Here is a 23,997-nt window from a genome sequence, read left to right as displayed (position 1 = left end):
TTAGCTACATGTACTGTGATATCCATAATGCAAAAAATATTACATGTATTACCACTCTGATTTTCTGTACCTTAAGCACAGCAGGATATCTTGGGCAGCAGCAACTGAATTACTGGAATGGCCTTCATAAAAATAAGGTGTTACTGAATATCATCTACATTCTGAGTACCTGCTATTTTGATGTTCATGTTGTTGTCAAGCAAAAGATTTTCAGCCTTCAGGTCACGGTGAACAATCTTTCGACCGTGGCAATACTCCACTGCTGAGAGGATCTGCCAGAATTTGCGCCTGGCCTCAGACTCACTAAGACGGCCATGGCTGGCGAGGTAATCTGTTAAAATAAAGCATGTTTAAATGGATTAGACAGCAAGCAACAACCCTGAAACGAAATGATTTCTCTTAAATAATTAGCACTGGGAAACTCAAAAAGTCTTTCAGCCAATCCCAGTTTGCAACGCATTATTCTCACACCCTCCCCTCCAAAAGAATGGAAAAAAGACTAAGAAAAAGCTGCTGCATATAATGAAACTCTACTCTCTGTTCCTTCTTTTATAGTTACCTAACTATTCTGATAAATATTTTCATATAACACAACTCTCGTAGAACGGGGAATACTTGGAATAACTGGCTTCACCATCATGAGGTACTTAAAGCTTTAGCCTCTTACCAGTTCATGCAAGCTTCACGCTACACTTCTGCCTCTGAAGCCTCAACAGAGGCTGTGTGGTGGCTAAAAGTATTTTTCCTCTGGAAATAAAACAAGTACCCATAAGGTACCCATCCTGACCTCTCTCTTGTCTTCATTGCATCACAAGCAGAAAGAACATTTTGTTTTCATATTTGATTATGTTGTAAAAACTAACATTAGCCCTGAAAGAAATGATAGCTCTGAAACCGAAGACTTCATTTATCCTCAGAAACAAAAAAAAGTGAAGCAGCAGCTGTATGAGTCTTGACAGAAACAGCTTCTATAGCCAATCCTATTCTTTCTCTTACGAGGCATAAAATCAAAGAATCAACTGTTCGGATGGTTTTAGAATTGCCTTCAACATCCTACAAAGAATGCAGTTAATGGCCAAGGTGCAGGAAACACATACAGATATTGTACCCAGCGATCACAGGCAAGGGCTGAGCATACACACACATAGCAATCCCCAACCACTTGCTGCATCACAACCAGTACTGAAATTAAACAAAAAACACTGAACAAGAACTAAACTGCTGGAGCTGCTGCCAGGCCCTCCTAATTATCATTTATAAAGAAAGTCCCATGAACAGGAATCATCATTTACAGACCAGCTGACACAAACATTTCTGTCTGAATTTAGTTAACAGGTTAAAACAGCTGCTTCTGCAAATTGAAAAGTGAACATGATGTAATGGAGGTTTTGAGCCTAGTTCTGTTTATTTATAAGAATCTCTGACAAAATCCTCAAGTAAAATGATTAATCGTATCTTCTAAGCTACTTATGTAATCTCAGTGATCCAAAAAAGATCATCTTGCCCAACACAATGCCAAAGCAGAATACCTGGCTTTGTTAGGTTGTTTTGTTTTTTTTTTTTAAATAAAATATAGTTTACGGGCTTTATAGGTGCCTGCAACATTTTCATTTAAGCTTTTCTGCTTTCTTTACGATAAGCAGAAAAGGCCTAAGCAGTTCACATTAAGCGTGTTCTAAAACCTGAAAATATATTTCCAGTAAAACCACCAATGGTGCACTTCTGCTTCATTGTTACTACAGGTAAGGACAAAGAAATGTGTTGTTCAGGAGGAGGGGGCACAGACCCACCCACAAACCATGAGGATTTTTGCGAACATTCAGAAAAACATGAAAAAGAAATTTGTTGTTGGATCATATAAAACTGACCACTTCACTGACCTTGCATTCTTACACATCACTAGTTCTCTGCTGCCACTTGGGTCACTAGTCTACACTGCCATTAAGTGCTCCAGACAGTGCCATATCGATTATCAAAGTGACTTCTGAATTATATTTTCACTCATACGGTTTAAATGAACAAATGCAATCATTAATACACTCTTTTCTTAATATGCTCAGTAAAACAGGCTTATTTCAAAGATGTCTTATAGGGGTATCATTTAGGAAAAAGTTCTATACCCCATTACCAAGGTAACTTAACTTTGTTTTACTTGTGGTGGGATTGAAAGGATTTCCTGCACTGCTGCTACTACCTCCCAAGCACATTCTGCAAGCACAGAGGTGGCTGCTCCTGAACCATCTGAAGCGGCAGACTAGAGACCTCAGTTGCTGTATACTCATTTCAGCATCCCTCAAAAAACATTTTTGAGCAAAGCACATTAGATCTGATCTCTGGAACCTGCAGATCTGAAAACTCCTCAGAGCTTCTAACCTACCTAAGTCTTAATACGCTTTCAGCTGGTTTAACTTGGCAAAGCACAAGAACAAACAAAAGCCTGGCAGTAAGCGGACATCATAATATTTGCAAGCTAAATATCATTCAGTCACAAAGTGACTGACAAATCATATGATATCAAGGTGAAGTCAGATATCAAAGGCACAAACTAAATTACCCTGAATGCAAGCCAGCCCTTTAAGCTGTTAATCCATCATTTGTTAGCAATGCAGCAAACAAGTTAATGAATCCAAGCTGTCATTTGCTTTTATGGCTCTAGCCTGTCAGGACTTATTTAAAGATTCCAAACCACCTTGGCCTTAAGTATTCCACCAAGTCTAGCAGTCTGCACAGAATAGGTCATTTATTCTGAAATATACCACTTCCTCTCCTGGAGGGGCAGAACATACCACAGCCTATCTAAATAGGTGATGGTACGTGCAAGGATACTGTTTGTGCATTAACTAGCTTGCAAATAGGAAAGGCTGGGATACAGGCAGTGTGCCAGCCCCTGGGTTACAGAAACCACTTTAAGATAGCTGAAACTTGCTAGAGACATTCTGCCACAATAGCTAGAATCTGGACACTGCTTGGATATGCACATATATACCTCTGGAGCTAAGAACCGTGACTCTTTAGTTTTTACTGTGGATACCTAGAGCAAAGCACCCTGTTGTATCTTGCAAAGACTGAAATAGCAAAGCTACCTATGCTTTCATAAATGTGTCCTTTGACAAATCTTACCCTCATGTCATACCCTCTGGCTAAGTGTTTCTATGGTAGGTATTTTTTTTCATTTTTCTATAATAAAATAGAAACCAGAACCTATCTTAGATTCATCTGGATCCACAGCAGAAAGCAGCAGGACTTCTGTCACAAGGCAGCTTCCTGTCCAGCCTTTTCAGTAGTCCAAAGTACATTTGTTTACCGGATAATTGCAAGATTAAGATGGTATTTACTTCAAAACATATGACTCAGAGACATTTCTGACAAAACCAGTGGTCAATGCTTTTCATTTAAAATACGGTCTTTCATTTAGGTGGACAATTGCACACATTTTAAATTTGGTATGTTAAGGCTCTGTTAAAGAGGCACATGCATACCAAAGTGAGTACAGTGAAGGATAATGAAGATGATTAAGGGACTGGAGCGCTTGTCATACAAGGGGAGGCTGAGAGAGCTGTGGGTGTTCAGCCTGGGGAAGACAAGGTGCAGAGGGGAATCTTATCGTGTATGTAAATAGTTGACAGGAGGAAGATGAGAAAGCCAGACTCTTCCCAGCAAAAAGTTATCAGCAAAAGGCCAAAAGGCAGTGGGAACCAACTGAAACACAGGAAATTCAGTTTAAACCTAAGAAAAAGGTTTTTTTCCTGTGCAGCTGGTCAAATGCTGGAACAGGTCGGCTAGAGATTGTAGTCTCCATCCATGGTCCTGAGCAACCTGCTCCGGTTGACCCTGCTCTGAGCCACAGGGCTGGACTAGACATTCTCTACAAATCCCTTCCAACCTCAACTCTTCTGTGATCTGGGTTCAGTGTAAGGCAGTCAAGACATCACTCATCCGGTTCAAGCTTAGTAAGGAACAAATTATCCCATATTAGGGGACACATTGTATTTCTAGTCTTATGAATGCCTATTAACAGAAGCAGTAATAATCAGTTAGAATTTCAGCTAAGGAAACCTCCATTAAACATTCGAAAGAATCTTTATGATTAAAAAAACCTTGGGTCCTGAATAGCTTTGTCTAGGAAGGTTACTGAATCTCTCTAGGGACGTTTCCAAGAATGGTGCAGCTGATCCTGTGCCAAGGTAGCAGATAGCTGCTCAAGCCCATTCCAGTCCAGCTTTCTGCATCTCTGCTCAAAACAAGTATGAAATTGTCCAGGACAAACTGCTAGGTAAAACTAGGCTCTTACAGGTACAGACATAATTAAATGCTAATACTCTTAAGAAATCAGAGACATCTGAATGTCTCCTTCATGTGGAAGCATTTCTGAAGACACTTCAAGTTTATTCACAAACCGGCATAAAATGCTGAGAAGTTGATGTTGTAAGCACAAAGGTTTATACTATGAAACATGTCTCCTTAAAGCTTAGCATTTATGCTGATATACTCTAGAAAACTTGTAAGACTGTCTTCTATATCGACTGAGCCATGATACTGCAAAATCCCAAAGGACTAGTTATGAAGGGAATCTCGTTCTCAGCAAAATTTGGTTTGAGGACAAAAGAACACTACCTTCAGCTTACCTAATCAGTAGAACAAAATCCAGAAAAGGATTTAGGTCACTTTGCTTAAACTATGCATCAGTTACTGCATGTTTGCAAGAGAAACACTCAGGAAAGTGTCAATAAAACTGTAACAGTACTGTTACTTTTTCATTTGCACAACCATAGCACACTTGGCATGAGTAGTTACTGTACATATTTAATGTAGGAGTGTTTTCACATCTAGCTGCTGTTTTGCGTAAGAAATGTTTTTCCAAATATTTACCAGCCTCTCTTCAAATTCAGTGCTTTGCTATTCCAAAGTCAGATTTACTTTGAGACCTACTTCTCAGGGATGTTTGATTTTGCATGTGTAGAAGATGAGACCCACCAGACTGCCTGGGCTGATCTATTTTCCCATACAACCATTGGGCACACACTGTGAATGCACAAGAGCCTCTTGCAAAAACAGGCTTAAGTCCCAAGGTATCTTTTGGGACAAGAGAGGCAGGGCATAAACAGGACTGACTAAAGGAGCTTATTTTGCATTTCTGTGCATTGCTATTGTTCCACAATAGTAATTTTTTTAAATGGGGTGGTGGATGCCCTGGCTGGCATCTGGCAGGAATAAGAAATAAACATTTTTTTTCCCCATTGTGAACCCTTTTGAAAAAATCTCAGAATAATCTTATGGTTCTTCACAGTAAAGCAGAGAGATGCTCGTGTAAGAGTAGGAGTATTAGCACAATAATATAGCCTGACAGTATCCCATTAATTCCTGTAGGTTCTTCTAAAAGGCAGCAAGGTCCTTGCAACCTACTGTCCAATTGCAAAACAGACTGAAGGTTGTAAGGAACACCTAAACAATCAGGAAAGTCAACTATGAGATGTAAGATAGCAGAGTAAGTATGCAAATGCAGTTAAGCTGTTCTTCCCAGGCACCATGTCTGGCAGTTGAAATGTTTGCCTCTTAACTATTTCTTAGTCTTTCTCTCCTTCATGTTTCTTGCATGAAGTAGAAAAAGGAAGTACCAGAAAAGTACACACATAGGTACAGTCACCCTGTCATGTGTCAAATGCTATACTGGAGCTCTAGATGAAGAAGTTGTGCTATTATCACTTGTTTGGTAGTTTCATGCTAAAACCCAGCGGGAGGCCACATGAGGAAACTGAAGGACAAGATCAAAATAATTACTCCTAAACTTCAGCCAAGAGCAGCACATTTCTTTAAATAGTTACAATTGTTAAGCTAGACATAAATCACACAAGCTGGTAGTTTGGTCATGTTTACTGCTTTTAAAATGCACATGTAGTATGTCAGACCGCAAGCAAGAGGGGGTAGAAACAACCATAACTGAAAGCTTGGATATTCCCTTTCCCCTTGCTGAACAATGACATCATTTTTAGGCTTAATAGTCAGCTTCCCCCTCCGCAGTCTGAATTCTTGTAATATAAACAAAGTCACTGATGAGAAGCTAGAGAATTAGCCCTTCAGAACAGGTTCACTGTAGTTAGTTTGGCTAACTGATAATTTGCATCGATTCTATGATTCTGTGATCTCGGCTGGTTTAGAGACTTCAGGTGAGGGATGCTGAAGAAGGTTACAAGATGGTGGCTGTAAAGATACTTTTAAAAACACAGCGGAAGCAGCTAGTTAAAAACTTCGTAGATCTGTGAAGTATTAAGCACAACTGAAACCTTTTTAATTCAAATGTTTTATTAAGCCTAAAGACCTTTTTAAAAAACAAATCTAAAATGTAACAGCATTTGAAGTGTCAAGACTAAACACATTATTTACTGCAGTGACATTAACTGGCAAAAGGCAAATTCAAAACCGCTGTTGAGTATAGAAAATTTCACTGAAGCTATGAAGACAGGGAAGAACATTAATACAGGGGTTAAAAAATAATCCTGTCCATGAACTACCAGTCAGCACTATGAAATGATGGTTTAGCAGAGCTGAAAAGACTCAATGAGGTTTAATACCAGGCTACTCACAGTGAACTCGAAAGCCTGACACGGCATTAAAAGAACATTTACCAGTTACCAACTACTGACAACCATCTTGAAGAGCATGCTATGTTCTTTAAAGTATCTTATTCAAGAGGAAGATAGAAAATGGGACTTCTATAAACTCTCACAAATTTTGTACATCACTGAGTAGGAAAGTTACTCGGAAGAGCTATCACAAAGGCTACCTTCAACCTAGGGAGTCTAATCTCTCTCAGCTCCTCCCGTACTCAGAGAAGAAAGAGGCTCCTCTGGAGGGTGAGTCAAAGCTCTGAACCAGCCCCCTGAGAGGCCTCTCATTCCTCACTGATTACAGAGGGAACACACAGGAAGATCAGCCCCAATAGACTGAAGTTTGTCTTTCTCATTATACTTCTCCCAACTCAGTAGCTTTTGAGTAAAAATTTAAATAAGCTGCTCTTGCCACAAACCTAGAGCAAGTTAGTTTGGGTTTTGGTTGTTTTGTTGTTTAAGCCCCCCTTCAAGTGCAATCAAAGGTTAGTCAAAGAACAAAACGGAGCACAATACTTAAATGCTGTCAGGAGACTGATTAACTAAAGAAACAGCAGGTTCCACAGGTTTCTAACCATCTTGCTTTACAAGAGAAAACAAACAAAGTAAAATCCCCCAAAAAGCAGGATCACCCATGGCAAAGCATTAGAAACTTTGAAGACACTTGGGTACAGGACTCCGGAAGAGCATCCCACTACTTGTGCTATTTGAAAACTAATGTTATAAAAGGGAGACTTTATTTCACACATTGTTAGACTTGACATGGCAAATTCAATACACCCAAAGAAGGATCAGGACAGGAAGGAGGAACAGCTCATAAAGTTTGAGTCTTCTTTCTACTTCTTTAGTTTTTTAAATACTACCCTGCTTTTCTCTACTTTCCAGTTACATCAAAGTTGCCCTGCACACGATATCCTGCTTATGACACAAGCAGTCCAATGATAAGGACTTAAAAGGTGGTGGTGGGGGGGAAGATAACCCAGGCAACAAGAAGAGACTTTGAACATTTGAGTTCTGTTTCCATGAAATCCATCCCCCCACCCCCCAGCGTAAAAAATAAAGATCGGCCAGGCTCCACCTCTTCAGCCCTCCAATCACCAGGGCCCTCCACATGCTGAACTCTATTCCATTGCCCTCTGAGTTCATTCTGCCTGGTGGTGATGACTGAGTTTCAGAGAAGCTTTCTCAGCAACTCCGATTTTGTTATTGCAATTAAAATGCATGTAAAAACTCTAAGTGCCTGGGTATCAAGCATAAAACTCATGAAACTAGCTTTTATTAAGCAAGAAAGGTTGTTACTTTAACAACCGATTCCTAAACAAAGCAACAGTACCTGCTATGTATGAAATACTCCAGCTAGAAAGATTTTCTTTACCTTTGAGAATATTTCTGCTCCTCTGTATTTTTCTGTTCCTTTCTTCTGTTACTCTACTAGGACATGCTAGACTCTTTCATGGAAAATAAACCCATTGTCCTGGGTACCATTCAAACTTAAAACAAAATTGTTATTACGTATTACTAGACGGTGACCGTTTGCTCTTCACCTAGCACTTACCGTTGTAGTGCACTTTCTGTCTGAGAGCCTGCAGAAAAACCAGAAGAGACTTTTTTCCCCTTCTGAAATTCTAACATGTTTCTGTTACCTCATTTCTGCTTCCTCCTCCAAAAACATGTAACAGTGACAAATACATACAACAGCAGAATATCCCATCCTTAATTACAAAAGCCACTCTGAGAAATCATTCCAATAAATCAGAAAAAAATGATTTAGTAAAAACCTGTACAGATATATTAAGTTTCTAATAATGGACCCAGAAAGATTCCTTAATTATTTTAATGAGAAAACAAGGTCTCAGAGAATTAGCTAAACTGCGTATGAAACACACATTAAAGGATCTGCAAACAGGGAAAGTCTCGTAGCCCAAAAGGCTTTGCTTCTTCAGAATAAACCAAGAGTTTAAGTGAAAGTTTTACAGGAAATGAGACACATTAAAGCCAAGACAAATAAGAAGGCAAAAAGAGTCACCATCCAAGTTACTTCTAGAATCTTTAGCCACGCTGATTAAAGTTTTATCTTTTGCCTTTTGTTAATTTGTTTTGCCCTATGACCACCTCACTTTCTCACATAAAGCGGCAGCAAAAAAACCTTCTGGTAACGTAAATGCAACTTAATAGCTATAGAATCTTGACTGAGTACTGGGGAACATTTCATATATGAAACCTTAAAACTACACAAAATACACAAACTTAACCTGATGTAGGTACAAAGGTAATTTTTAGAGAGATTTTTGGCTTATGCTAATCACTTATGCAAGTCTGGATACAAATCTTGCAAGATAAACAACCTCCAATGTTGTAGTTCCCAAGGCAAGTAATAAGATGAATAGAAAGGTTTCAGAAGGGAAAAAAATTAAGTTGTAGGCCAGCCTGCAACTCATGGCTAGGCTTCAAGATTAGCACTGGTTTGAGAACAGCAGCTTAGAAGGTGAGAAAAAACAGAATCCCCTTTCTTCTTATTCAATGTTTCCAGATGGTAATCAGCATAAAGCAAATCATGCTGTTCCTTCAGAGAAAAAACACAACACAAAAAACAAACCAAACCCACATTCCTGAGAAATGCACAAGATATTCAAAGGTTACCAGGCCCCAAAACAGACCTATGCTAATATGCTGTATACAGAAACAGGAGTAACATTCTCGGTAGTTTATCATCCCAGCCTTACTAGGACATTGTCTTGCTATTCTGCAGGTTGTCAACCATTTCAAACAAGTTTATGAATAGCAAGCTCGTCTTTGGTCAGAACACAGGCTCACCCAAGTTTTGTTGCATGTGCAAGGGCTGAAAAAAGCATTTTTACTTTGATCACTAATGCACTTTTTGAAGTTATCAAGGCACTAACACAGGTCAAAATTAAATGCATTTAACTACTTAGAAGAAACATATGAAATGTGACACTTTGTGACCTAAAAAGGAGTACTGCTATATATAGCCAGTTCTGGGAAAAAATTCAGCCTGTCCCTCCCTGAGAGGACTTCACTGCTACCCTAGCCTCAATAGCTTAGAAAAACCTCAAACAGTAACTTGGGACATGTATGCACAGTACAATCACAGAAGACAAAATGCCCTAGAGATAAGACAATGGCATAGCAGACGCCATAAGCCTGACTTTTTAGTTATGACAGTTATTCAAACTACACTGAAGGAGAGCTCAAAGGCTACAACCCGCCTGCCATAACCAGGTCTGTGTTGCATGTATGTAGAGGATTTTTTTTACTGTGGCCATTACCGCAATCAAGAAGGGAGAGTGCAGGAATCGCCTTCAATACTAGAATGCAAGTCTCAGGAGTGTGGAATGACTTTTAGTATTCACTCCATTGCCCTTGGGAAGAGTAAAGGCTGACGCACAGCCACTTCACAAATGCCCTTCCACATAATCATTAGCAGCAGATTTTAAGATGTAGTAAGCTTCCTCAATTCTTCTGGTCCTTCAAAATACTGAAGGATTCTCTACTGTTCCGCACTTTGAGTGATCATGTACAATAAAAGAGGGCTGGGCAAGTGTGAAGTGTTATTTGCTCAGAGTATTTATATACTACAATTGTCCTGCACTGATTTAAGTAACAACTTTTTCCAAAGAAATAGAATGAGATGTCTATTGTAGTCCAAGCTGAGCATTACAAAACAAAAAAGTTGCATCGTGAAGTATTACAACTAAAAAAAAATACTGTCTTTCATACAAATTTAACACTGCAGTCCTGCTTGAGTGATGAAATTGAACCAAAGAACAAGTAGTAATGTGAATTTGACCATGCAGGTCAACACAGACAACCTAAAATTTTTGTTATGAGTGTTACTCCAAGTCACCCTGACACCCCCTCCTGCCCACCATGTTCTTCCTGAAAACATATTAAAAAATCATGTCTGACAAATCAGTACATAACTGCACAAGAAACAGATTCTTCAGTTTAACTGAAATACTGTTTGGGCCACTGTTCATTATCAGGCTGAACATTTAAATATAGTTTTTCATCACAACTCAATGCTGAAAACCTGGTAATTCTGTCCACTGAGATGAGAGTTTATCCTGCACTGTTCTGTTTAACAAGCTATGTCTTCTGCTAAAGGAACGTGAGTAACTTTTAACTTTTTTTCTTATGCTAGTGTACACTTTAACAGTTTTCCCTAACGTTCTTAGTTCAAAAATGAGAAACAGTGACAGTTATCACACATTTCTTGACAAATAGGGGAAAGTGATATCCTACAGTAAAAGGGATCCTTGGGTAAAATAAATACAATTGACAAACTTCAGAAGTTAACATTAAAACGTTGAACATGAAAATATTCTCTTGCTTACCGAAAATTTCTCCATTTTTGGCAAATTCTGTCACAAGGTACAACATGCTTTTGGTCTCCATCACCTGTTGATGGAGAAATTGCACATGAGATTGTTTGCGGGAAGAGCAAGAAGCAAACACACACCCAAATGGATATTATTTTCATCATTCTCTTCTGCTAAAGATGTGAAAGTCTTTGCCTTGCACATATTGTTATCACAGTCTTTCACGTCATTTTTTCAAGTTACCTCAACAATTTCAAGGGGAGCATCTGCATGCTAAGCACAAGGATAAGCTTTAAATACTTCATAAAGCCAGTGTACAGAGAAGGTGGTGGATAGGATTCTCAGCTACAAGTGACTAACACAAAATGATAGTATCCTCAGCAGCTAGTTTAAAGACTTTCCTTTAAGGAATCAGCCTAAAGTAATTCCCTTGCTCAACTTTTCTAACATGCTGATGGTTGATGCTTGGGAAAGACTGGGAATAATACTGACTTCTGTTACCAACAGTTCTCTAGTTATAGAAAGAAAAAAAGAAAAAACAGATGAGCGTCAGTCTTAAAACCTGGCAAAGTTCAGGTAAAAGCACCACATCACAGGATCCCATTGTACAATCTGACAGTACAGCTACAGAACTATCATATCCTCAATATATCCTCTGGAGGGGAGAGAAAAACACCCCCAAACTCCAAGCATCTTCTACTTCTGGTAAGTTCCAGCTTTCCTATTACAAGAACAGGCTACTCACAATTCAAAAATGTGGGAGGCTGGAAGGAATAGAGGTAGATAAACAGGAAAAAAGGAGAGTAAGGGGAAGACTTCAAACTTTTCCACGAACAGTTGTTCATGGCCTTGAACAGAAGGATTTCACCTAACAATTCAAAATTCCATACTTCCATGATGTAAGTTGGGAAAAGGCAGCCCAGTCGGTTATCTTGCAGCTTTCTTCCTAATGATCTACTCCTCAATTGCTTAAACAGCTCCTTAGGAATGCATTGTACAAATAGCATAATCAAAAGATACACTGAAAGTGAAAAATCCTCTACTTCAAAATAGAAGTAATTTAGGACTTCCCTTCAGTACAATACAACAATTTCAACACCCAACACATTTTGAGCCTATTTCCATAACCACAGTAAAATAGTTCAGCCTGAGCTGTCTGTGAACAAGACCCTCTTGAATTTGATTTTTGCATTTTATTTATGCACAAGCTTGAAAGTACTAGAAGAATGCTCACAAATAAACTCTTTTTAGAGGAATACTTTTAAAAAAAGGCAAATCCTGAAAGACATAGTTATAAAAACAGCAGAATTACCAAAAAAATGACAAACCAGCAGACAGAACAAGATGGCAGTTCTTCAGTCTCTCCTGCACCCTTGTTTAATACTACAACAGCTGAGCATATTATGACTGAAATGTCTGTATCTGGAAGGCAAAACAGTTTGGAAAGACTGTTTTAAACCAACATTTGGAGACAGGAAGCTGCAACAGCCTGTGGATTACATATATATGGAACCATTCTTAATCAAGCCAAGATTGCTACCTTCATTACCTAACTTCGACAATCCTCAGTAGTTCCTTGACATGAGACAATTCAGAACCTTGTAGTGTGGGCACATTATACAAGCAAACTAGTGAGACAATTTGATTAAAGGCTATTTTTAAAATAAACTCACCTATCTACCAAATGCATTTATAACAAGCCAATCCCTTAATAGTAAAGGAGTAAGCACTACATAACAATTACCCTCCTCATCAAGTGATCTTGCTGATCTCCAGACTTAATTTAACTATTCTCAGACTCGAGACTACCATTTTTGTGTTTTGTCATTCATTCAGAAGGAATTGTGGTAGATATTACTCAAACTAATTAGAAATTTAACTCCCTAAGGTCTGCCTCTACTTGGTGAATCGCTATTCTAAAAAGGAAGTGCCAGTCTGTTTCCCATAAGATAAAATTAAAGCTAAAGTAGTCAAAACCAGGATCTTCATCTTTATTCACTAGGACAACTCCAACACCATAGGTCCAAGTCCTTGTTCTCACATTGCCTTTATAGATGTTGTCAGATGAACTTAAATTCAAAGTTTGGTTTTAGCATGCACAAATCTTCATTTGTTTGTTGAGCTAGGTTTATTTGAAACAAGCAAGAGAGTATCTCAGAAGCACCACGTGATTTGTTAAACAGAACACTAACAAACAGACCCCAAAGGGAATATTCTCAGGAAAGCCTTAAAAGCAAGAGTTAACTGAAGCAGAAATGCCAGCAGCTTCAAACATTTTACCATATGCTAGCAGGAACAGAAAATGGAACAGAAGAGAAACAATGTAAAACAAGCCTACATTTTCCTATACAAACTATGCACACTAAAAAAAGTCACAAGTAAAAACCTTCAAAAGCTTTCATTGTCTGCAATTGTATGCGTTATCACAAGTGTAGGTTTATCTGTTGTGTAAACACACATTGTTGTACCATACTTATTCATCCTTTATATTATAAAAGGATGCATTCAATTCCACAACATACATAATTCACTTTAGGATAAATATCAATTTGTCCATATCCACAGCAGAAGTGAAATGCAAGATGCCAACAAAAATAAATCCAAAGAACAGTTATCCATCTCCTAGTAAATGCACTTCAAGATAAAGCGTTTGGGAACCTCTTGCTTGGTGCATGCATTTACATCACAAGCACATCTGCAGAATCTGGATTTATGTATCCTCATGTCTTACCTTTAGATAAGAAAAAAGGCTGCAGTGCTCCTCAACCTGCACTCTGAGCCAAGACTCAACTAAAGAAAACCACTATATCCACTAGCAGATCCTCCCAGCTAGTACTCACTGTAGACACACGATGCTGAATATTCCTACCCTGCTCTAGCTTACATAGTACCTTGTCTACTAACAGACAGCAAAGTCTCATCACCAGGTATTTCCAACTCGGCTCTTTCACTAACATAAAATTTACAACCTTCTGTGTGTTTTAAGCAGACTTCAGGTACACTTGAGTATCTAACACGGCCATAATTGGTACCATAGAATGAAAGAGACCACAACTGATGTACTTGCAAAAAAGTTAAAACACTTATCCAATGCAAATCAAGTCCAGAAAAGCTGAGTTTGTCACGGACTGGTGATCTGCCAGAAGTCACTGGTGTAGAGCGAACTCTTCATACGGGAGCAAGATAGAGGGGGGAGAAGGGAAAAAAGACACTGCTAACCATACCTGGTACAGCTTTATGATGTGTGGGTGATCAAGCATTTTCATTATCTGCACTTCTCGGTAGATCTTCTCCAGATTCACAGCATCCAGCTGAGATTTGTCAATAATTTTTATTGCCACCTGCAGACAAATAGCGAAAGTGAGATTAAAACTCCCCAACATTTTCCTCATTAGTTTATCCTTCTTATAAAGGGAATAATGCAACCCCAGATAACTGGGGGTTTTCTTCTAGCTCAGAAATACACATCCCACACTTAAAAGTACAGCAGCACAACATTAAACACATCAGTAGTCCCACTAAGTGGCTGCAGGACTATCACCTACACCAGCATGTCAGAAAAATAAAGTTTTACAAGAAACAGAAGACACAGAACAGGTGATGGAGGCCAGTGCTCCAAGGAACCCAGGTACAGAATGCTCTTATATCAGTAGCAGGTGGGAACAACTGAGGACCCTTCATGAAGCAGTGTTGTAAAGACAAAAATCTGCTTAAAAAGCCTAATGGCGTCCATTTCTGGAGTCAAGGTAGCAAATTTGAATCCCACAAATGCAAAATGATATTTTAAAAGAAAAACGGTTGGCTCAAGACAAATAATCAAAACATGGTGGATCCATGTAGTTTCAACTGTTACATGCTTATTTTAACTGTAATTAATATGCTACTACATAAGGACATCTGCAGCTCATCCGTTCAGGGAAAAAACTGTACAGATATATTTGTCAGTCAAACCTTGCAAACTGATCTCAATTAGTTTAGAAAACAGATCCTGGTCCTATTGACCTTGTTTTTAGCCAATACTGCAATGACAGATAACTACAGATGCTTAGGAGACTAAAAATTTCAAACAGAAGACATTAAAAAAATTTAAACCAAGAAGAAAGAAAAATATAGCTGCTATAAAAACCATGCAAAGGATAACAATACTAAAGAGTTTTGAATATCTAAATGGTGTTTATTCACCCTGAATATCACATTATTAATGCTGAAGCCGGAGCAAAACAATATAAGTCACACAAATGCTTCCAATTATAACTGCATTTCACAAACTATTGAACTATAGAAGACAGCTGCTATGCAGGAGACAAAAATCCACAGGAGGTGAACCTCATTATCTCCAGTAAGGCTGATTATGGACCCACCTGAATTCAGAATTAACTATTTATTGACTTCATTTCAGTATGCTTTTGCTTGATAACCTCTTCAAAAGTCACTTGTCTTCCCCAACCACCAGAAAAATAAGATTCTGCTATGAGTGAATAAACTGATCTAGCCTTGTAATCAGTGAAAAGTTGTTTTTGTTTTTAAGATGCAGGATGCACTCTTACACAGCTGAAGCAGAAAAAGACTATTTTCCAAAGCAAACAAACAACTTTTAAAAACTTTTTTTTTTCCAAAAGATAGGTGTGTTTTTTTTTTTAAAAACGCCCAATTAATGTAGAACTCACTGAAACTAGATTTATCAAAAACTAATACACATTTATAAGAATAACAATATATACAGCCATTAGACAGAAAACAAGATAAAAGGTTCACATCCCACAACATTTTCACCATTAATCACACATTACTCCATAGCCTTTATTATTCAAAACATAACAGTGGACACGTTGGAAGAAGCGGTACCCAAAATGGTATTCAACCACTCCACACTGCCCTCCTCCTCCCCAGCTCTCTGCAATTTTCTTCTATCCTATTATAACATACAGCAATTTAGGTGATCCGGATGCCTGATCTTTTCAAAACATGCTTCCCCTGTTGTCTTCTGCTATTTGTATTTACAGCACTCTCCAGAATGCATCTACTCTGCCCTCTTTCACATTACACTATATTGCACACTGAGAAGCATACAGGAACAGTGATGCTCAGGAGGCAGATCCTGAAAGATAACAAATCTCCCTTTGAAAACTTCTGTCTTTTGACTATGAAGACACTATCTCTAAACCATGCAAATAAAACATGTGGATCACCTGCTTCTGCTCCTATTTGTTACCCCCTCATCCTATTCCCATTCCTTCCAATTACAACATTAATTTGCTGTCTTACACTTGGTAAACGTAGAAAACTTGATAAATAAAGGCCTGGCTTCACACGTGCAAGGAATAAGGGACAGGCAAAAGAAGAACAGTAACATGCATGGGACTGGACTATCCAAATGCATACTTCCCACTTGGTCTTGCCAGACTTACACTCCCTTTGACTACTCCCTACAGCAATTGCTCATTCTCTCAGCAGGTCCCCTTTCACTCACTCATAAAGGCAGAACAGCAAGCTGCTTCCTTATTTGGTCCGATTATATGCCATGTGGCAGCAGAGGATGCAAACAATCACTCATGCAGCTTAAGAAAAAACACCACACAAAAACCATACCTCTCCCTGGCCTAATTTAAGATCACACCTAATAAAATGACTTCTGGTTATTTTTTATTTTTTTGCAGGCACAATTTATTAGCCTAGGAAGAAATCACTTCACTAGAAAGTTACAAACTGTCAAAGCAATCAAACCAAACCACTAAAGCCAGGCCAAATTCTTAAACATCAGGAAATATCTATTAAAAACAGCCCATGTGTCACATTTCTCTCCTTCTAGTTTATTTTATACCATCTCTCTGGAATCAACCAGAGACACAAGGTGGTTTCTCCTTCATTCTCCACATCTATCCCAGTTTATACCCTTTATTTGGGTGACCTCCAGATTTAGGAGGAATGGAGCCCACTATTTTTTATTTACAAACCAATGAAAAGATTAATCTGTAGCAATCTTGCATTCCTATCACAAAGCAGTAATACATCTTTCAGTCAAGCAACAAGGTATCTCCAGTCTTGGATAGGTCAGGTGTTCAGGAAAGTCTAAATGCCTCCTTCATTGATCTAGAATAATGCAAAAAAATCCTGCTGCATTTTTTTGGTATTTAAAGTTTAATGGCAATCTAATTAGAATAGCGATTTACACAGTCAGCATCCCTCCTTCCCTGGCTCCAGTTCATTTAATTTCACCTTACAGTCACTGTGCTTTTTCTCCCTATAGTTATGCGTTTTACGAAGCTCTCTTCAAATGCAAGCAAAAAAATACAGTAACTTTCTCCCATTTACTCTACTTGCACATAGGAAATGTATGCAGTACAGAAAAGCTAATAAAAGCAAAGCTATACAGGGCTTCAAAGAAAAGAGGTTAGGTCTTGCATAGAAGAGGAAAAAAAAGTGAAACTGCAGAGCAATAAATAAGGGGGATTTGGACAATCTGAAAAAAAAAAACCCCAACCAAAAAACCCAACAGCAGCCTGCTCTCTGGGCCTCATGCTGAACCTCTATCCATCACACTATCATCAGTTTGATTAGCACAAATATTTATACTTCCTTCTTCTATACTTCTCACCCCCTCCTAGTGGGGAGGGGGAGAATTCTGCAACTGTATAGCTTGCGAGTGCTACTTTTTCCAGTGAAGCTTGACTCCCATCACCTTACCCTAGTGAAAAATCTAGCTTTACAAGTACACAGACTCTTGGCGTTTTTTCCAGTATAGTTTGGCACTTCCACAGTTTGCTCTTAAATTTTGAGTATTCCTTTTACTGAAAGTACAAATATTTCAAATACAGCCTGTTACCACTTCCTATCTACAAGTGTCTATGTTGCCAACTTTCTCCAGAGATATCAGGCATTATTCTGAACATTGCAGTTCCTAGCTTGTAACACCCGCAGAGTTCCACCAAAAAAAAAAATCAGTTCTTAAACTTTGTTTTCCCAGATAACAAAAGTGTCCATTTCCCTAGAAAAACCTAGATTTGTCCTTCTTCAGTTTTAAAGATTAAATACTTACATTTCCACTTCAGTTTCTTAATAATCAGTGCCTACTGCAGTTTCATGTTTGCCAAGGTTAATAAGACTATGCAACTATATAATCACTTCAGTTACTAAAAAGTAAGCAATGTTATATAAAATAAAAATGTGCAGAAGACATTTTTCATCTTTCCTTGGTTAAAATCCTTGAACAGATCTTACTTCTGAGCAATAACCAGTAAAATTTCATTAGAGGAAAGAAGCATTTAAAAAAATAAAAAAAGAACGGGTCATATAAATTTGGGAAGCATGGCTACAAATCCTGCTATAACCTTCACTACACTTTCTGGCCAAGAACAGTGCTTCATGTTCCGATGTTTCCTACTTTCTTCCTTTTCCAGAAGTTTCCTATCCTATCACCTTGCTGCATACATTTAGAAATACAACAATTCCCAAAGACTGTTGAAAGACTGAAACCAAATCCTTCTTCTGAAAGTGTGGGAGCAAGAAGGTCACACATTTCTTGGAGCAGAACGGCTCCAGAAAAATCCTCTTTCAATAGTTTTGAAACATTTCCTTACCTCCCTATACCACAAGTAAAAAGTGATTGTAGATTTAGAACAAGTCAGAAGGTAAACGCTCCACAGAAGCACACAGTAACATTCTGTATTGTCTATACAATTTTGGGAGTAGGTGGGTGATTATAACACTAACGTATCACTGATGAAAGTATTCTGCATTTATAGCTTTTGAGTCTGAAAAGATCTGTTTTGTTTACACACTGGGCATTCAGGTACAACAATGCATCAAGGACATGGATGAACACTTCCACAAAAAATTTATGAAGATACCTCCAGATAATAATGACAGTATTAATAAAATGCTCATTATTAAGTCAGTTAATACTGAACTTCTGCAGGCAACTATGGAGCTAGAAAAATTGTTATATGTGACTTTGCAAATGTTGAAAAACAAATTGGTTTGGAGCACTACAGAATGAGCCACTGTCTCAGCAGGTTGCTACCTCTGTCATCACATTAAGAGATGCATTTTGTGCTGCTACATCTGTAATCTGTTCAAAAAAAGACAAACAAGACTTCTTTAGCTAGATCATTCAGTTGACAGCTATCACTAATATATTCATAAAAGTGTGTGTTGTGTAACCACATTAGTTCAATCTCTCAGATATCCGAAATAATTCTAAGCACAGCTCTCCACTAATTAGGAATATCTTATTTGAGATGCAAGAGGAAGAGACGCAAACTAATGAAGAACAAGCTATATTTCCAGTTTAAATAGGGTTTTAGTTTAAAAAACCAACCACATCAAACCATATTTTGTCTTACAATGTGGAGTTACTCGGTACTATTAATTGGTTGTTTTTGAACACAGAGTAAAAGCGTGTGCCTACTTGAAGGAAAAAATTTTGCTATTTGCAATGCTTGTACAACTCTCAATGTGTATATTATATATACGCACACAGTGGCAGGCTTCTATAGGAGAAGCAGCATAGTAGCAGCTGGCACCACTGCTTCTACAGTCAAATGCAGATTAGATATCTCAGTCTATTCTGAATCTTCAGTTTTCATGCATCTTGCCAGGGCCATAGAAGATGTAGAGAAAAACCACTTGGAAATACTTAAAATCCAGCAACTTCATAACGATGTGAGAAGGAACAGCGCATTCAACAGCAACAGCTCACTTTTGTCCATAACCTCAGCTGTGTCATGATGACAGGAAAAAGGGAAGTAATTCTTAGAGGTGGGGAAGCTGCTTCAAGATGGGGAAGAGTTTCCTATCTGAAAAGTGTGTTTTGTTCCTGAACATACAGCTTGCTAACAACTACTAGCATCTTGCAGAGATGTTGGAACATCACTTTAACCTTTTGAAGACAGTGCAAAGAGACTGACTGCACACAGAAATGAACTCTCGTTTCTCTTATGACCAATCATTGCCACAGCACAAGCAAACTGACTCTAATTTTTGCTGCTTAAAGACTTAAATTCCAAAATATCTTTGCAACTTTAATGATTTAATTTAAAAATATTAGGAATAGCACACATTTCCTTAACACTTTTACTAAAGGCCTAGAGAACTGGACTTCGCTCAATCCTCATCTGACATCCGGGAATTGAAACTGTCAAGCAGTGCAGGTGAAATGCTTGTCAAAAAAGATGAGAGGTCTTCTATCCTTCAGCTACTCCAGCTTTCAGTTTTCATTGTTTTTATATTATTCATTTAATTCTCCAACTAGTTTTTAAACACAAACAAACAAAAAACCATAACACACACCCCCCTCCAATATGGCCTAACAAATTAACATACAAAAAGGTTTGCCCACATCAGTGCAAGCTTTAAGGTTTCATGCAGGTTACAGAAATTCAAATTTGAGTTGTTAACCCAATACATCCTAAAAGTAGATAAACTACATTAAAATTAACAAACACAACTTCCTGCAGTCTGGAGCAACTCCAGTTTGGATATCACAGATTTAGAAAAGCATTAACCTCCCTTAGGGTGCAGCACATTATGCTCAACCTGATCTACCTGTGAGCTCCCATTCTCTGCATCCAGATATGTGTGTTCCTCCTCCTCTCCCCCTTGCAACAGATCTAGAGAGCCCACAGCTGCAAACAGTTAAATCAGCACCCCGAGACTTTTTTTTTTGCAATAGCATCATTTTCCCACTGATTTACTCCACTAACCCAAACTGCATGCTTTATAGCACAGGGAGCTGCTGTGTCCACTTGTATCCTTCACTTTTACACGTACCTAAGCACATTCAGTGGGGCACTCACATCTAAACTAGTATCACATCTTGTATCGGGAGCTGGTAATTTTCAGAGAAAAGTGCAAACCACCTGTAACATACCAGACAGCTAAAAGCATAACTGTGAACCGTAAGGACATATAGTCGGAAGGGTTTCATTTTCATCTGAGGAGCAATGGCTACTATTCTTCTGTAGATGACTAATCCTTAGGGGGTATTAGTTACAGAGTTTTGGGGGTGGGTGGGGAACATGACTCTTTCACACATAGCCTATTCACAAAGACTTTCCTTCATCCTTAAAGTGCATTGCTTTTTTTCCAAGTAGTACCTTCATCTGTTCAGAGAGCTTTTCACTACTGTTCATTATTTCACACGTCATCATATTTCACTAGAAGCAAATATCCATCTTCTTGAACTTTACACTTCCAATTACTTTTGTTCTCTTTTCTTAGTCTCCTCCTTCTGAGGAAAAATTTTGCTTATTTGTGTATGCCTCATTAAGAAAAGTTACCCTAAGATCACAGGATTTCTCAGCAACAGGATAAATTAGCATGGCAGGAAAGCACGTGTCATTAACCTAAATGGCAACAAACACACAAACAAGCAGCAAAGCAAAGGTCACTTTCAACCATGTAGCCCCCTCTGGGGCACCCTGTATGGACTGTCATTAAAGAGGGTCATGCACTACCTCTGTTACTACAAATGCATATCAATCCCCCATTTTTCTTAACTTTCACACTTCTTTCTGTTTGACTATTTAGTCATGGAAATTGTAGTGTTGCATTAATACAGGACTCAAGTTATGATTTCTGAGTTTGTTTGCATACACCATCTACTACCCTGTCTTATGTGTATCTTCTGCTTCGTGCCTGGTTTCATTTTATTTTCACCTATACTTTGCTAACAATTTATGGCAACTATATTCACTATTTTCAGTTCAAGTTGCAGTTTTATATTCTGATATGTAGGTTTTCCATAAAAAGCATGGATTCTGTACATAATCCATAAGTGCTGACCTTTCAAGGTAATAAGATCCCATCTTTTTTTAATTTGACAGTTACTGGCTAGTCAGAGTTATGTAAAAAAACAGGCAAATATTTTAATAGGTCAAAGCCATATAAAATACAATTTCAAAGTACCAATGCTAAAAAAGCCCAACAACAAACAGGTTCCGAACTTAAAGGGTTCAAATAGGGAGATTCAGAAAAAACTCAGACAAGGAAATAGTCCTTTTTAAAAGGGCTTTCTGAGCAAGTCTCAACAGCAACACAGCACAGATCTTCCCGCAGTACAGACCTGATGGTACACAGGTACAGCCTTTCCAGAACCCAATAAGCTGAATATTCTTCCACTGGAAGTTTAATAAAGGCACAGATGAATGTGAGAAACTAGCAACTCAAGAAATTTAAGCCACAGTTTAGAACAAGCTTGAAATATGAACAGCCTTCCGTCTAGAAACATTAATAAGCAGGACTTCCACTTTACGTGCATAGTGAACTAACACTAAATCGACTGAGGTAGTCCAAACTTGAAGTGCTTATTCAAAGTAGCATTTGGCTAGAATTAATTTCCCCTGACATGACTAGAAGTGATCTTAATAGGGTTCCCCTTCCTCAAAGACCACATAAATACTTCCAACAACTAGCTCAGCAATTAAGTTCCAGATAAACATTCTTGCATCTCTTACTGCAGAATGTCAATGTAGCTGTACTGAAAAATGAAAGACCTTGACACAAATCTCCAACACAGGCAGGTCTGCTGTAAAAATCATGCAGAAGATAAAAAGGCTTCAGACTGGACACAAGGCTCCTCAGAAAAGGAAAGCTGGTTAAAAAAATTCAAGACTGTATTAGAATGCACTGGAATGCAGCAATTTCTTAGGACACATGGAAAAAAATCATACCAGAGTTGGGGAGCTGTTAAGCTCTAAGTTTTCTATAACCTTTGTTATTTTGAACAATACTAAACAAATATACTTTCTAAAATGACAAATAAAAATAAAGATTAAAGCTTTTATCCCCATCACAAAGTCTGCCAAAGAAGTGAGACCTAAAAAGTAAATGACAAATTACTATCTTCAAGTGAAGCGTTTAGAAGTTTGGCATGTGGCATCAAACTTGGGAACAGAACACTAATGCTGCAAGGTCTTCGCTTGGTTCTTCAGTAATAGCAAGGAAGGATTTAAAAATAATTAACAGTTTATTATGAAACTTGAGAAATAAGACAACAAGAGAAAATTCTTTTAATACTTGGGATGCAAAGCTCATCTATCACTGCATGGCCAGAACAATGTTAGCATTGCAGGTTTGTTTTCCTTAACTGAAGTCCAAACTAAAGGCATTTTTCATTCCTGTAAGGAATGATTTTATCACACAAGACCACAGTAACTGAGTAATTGCAGGTCTTTTCAGTTTTTTACCTTGTACTTCAGACAATATTTTAGTAACTTTTGTCTGGTACAGAGCAGCACAGTAAGCTCTTCTTCAGTAAACAATGAAAGCAACCGTAAGAGAGCCTTACAAAAAGCTTACCTCTAGGTGTAGCGACTAAAACAACCTAAGAAAAAAATATAAGAGGAAACTGATCTTTCAAAGCCATTACTCTCATCAGATACCTGTTTTTAAAAAGTGAACATGACTACATTTTATCCACGCAGACTTACAATCATTTTTGTTTTAGGTAAAGTGTAAGATATTAACAATCTACAGGCTAGTAATCACCGGGGAACATACATGGGGGGGCGGTTAAACAAAGAGACTAAAAATGGTTGAATCCGGTTAACTGGCAGGATGATGTATTGAAGAATTCAGGAGACACAGACACACAAAAGTTCCTTTGCTAAAGCAGATTACCGAGGTAGAAAGACTGATCATCTGCAAGTATTGGCCAGGTCAGGAAACCGTAAAATATTCAGGACATGAAAGCAGGCACAACACAGAAAGTTATCACTATCTGATGGCTACGCTCACGAATTAAGCCAACAGCTGCCCGCCCCCTGCACCCTCCCAACCTGAGCATCCTCACTCTGACAGCAATACACCGTCCGTGGCCTGAGCCACCGGGGCACCCCGCTACGGCCAGACTAGGAGGCATTACCACTGCCCTTGCCAGGGAGATGAAAGCAAGAAAACAAACAAGAACGGCGGCCAGGGCTCCTGCTCCAAAGCGTGCCCGCTGCCGAACACCTCGAGTAAATAAAATATCGCCCCCCCCTCCCCCCCCCGGAGGAGGCTCCGGTACTGGAAGGGACAAAAGCAGTAAGCAGCCTGCAAGGGCGCTGCTGCAC

At 38.5% G+C, this 23,997-nt stretch overlaps 1 protein-coding gene across 1 annotated transcript in view; it reads right to left on the bottom strand.

Annotated features, from left to right (window-relative positions):
- The window catches only part of SIK2 (salt inducible kinase 2), a 60,319-nt gene that overhangs the window by 31,671 nt on the left and 4,651 nt on the right, over positions 1-23,997 (bottom strand). The window contains exons 2-4 of the mRNA XM_009287973.1: positions 14,170-14,286; positions 10,961-11,024; positions 170-331 (exon numbers count right to left, since the gene is read on the bottom strand). Of these exons, the coding sequence (XP_009286248.1) occupies positions 170-331; positions 10,961-11,024; positions 14,170-14,286 (343 nt within the window). The remainder of the gene's footprint in view (positions 1-169; positions 332-10,960; positions 11,025-14,169; positions 14,287-23,997) is intronic.

The sequence above is a fragment of the Aptenodytes forsteri genome, unplaced genomic scaffold (assembly GCF_000699145.1).
Source record: "Aptenodytes forsteri isolate BGI_AS27 unplaced genomic scaffold, ASM69914v1 Scaffold841, whole genome shotgun sequence".
Taxonomy (NCBI): domain Eukaryota; kingdom Metazoa; phylum Chordata; class Aves; order Sphenisciformes; family Spheniscidae; genus Aptenodytes; species Aptenodytes forsteri.
The sequence above is the reverse complement of the archived record's forward strand: the minus strand, read 5'-3'. Positions and strand labels throughout refer to the sequence as shown.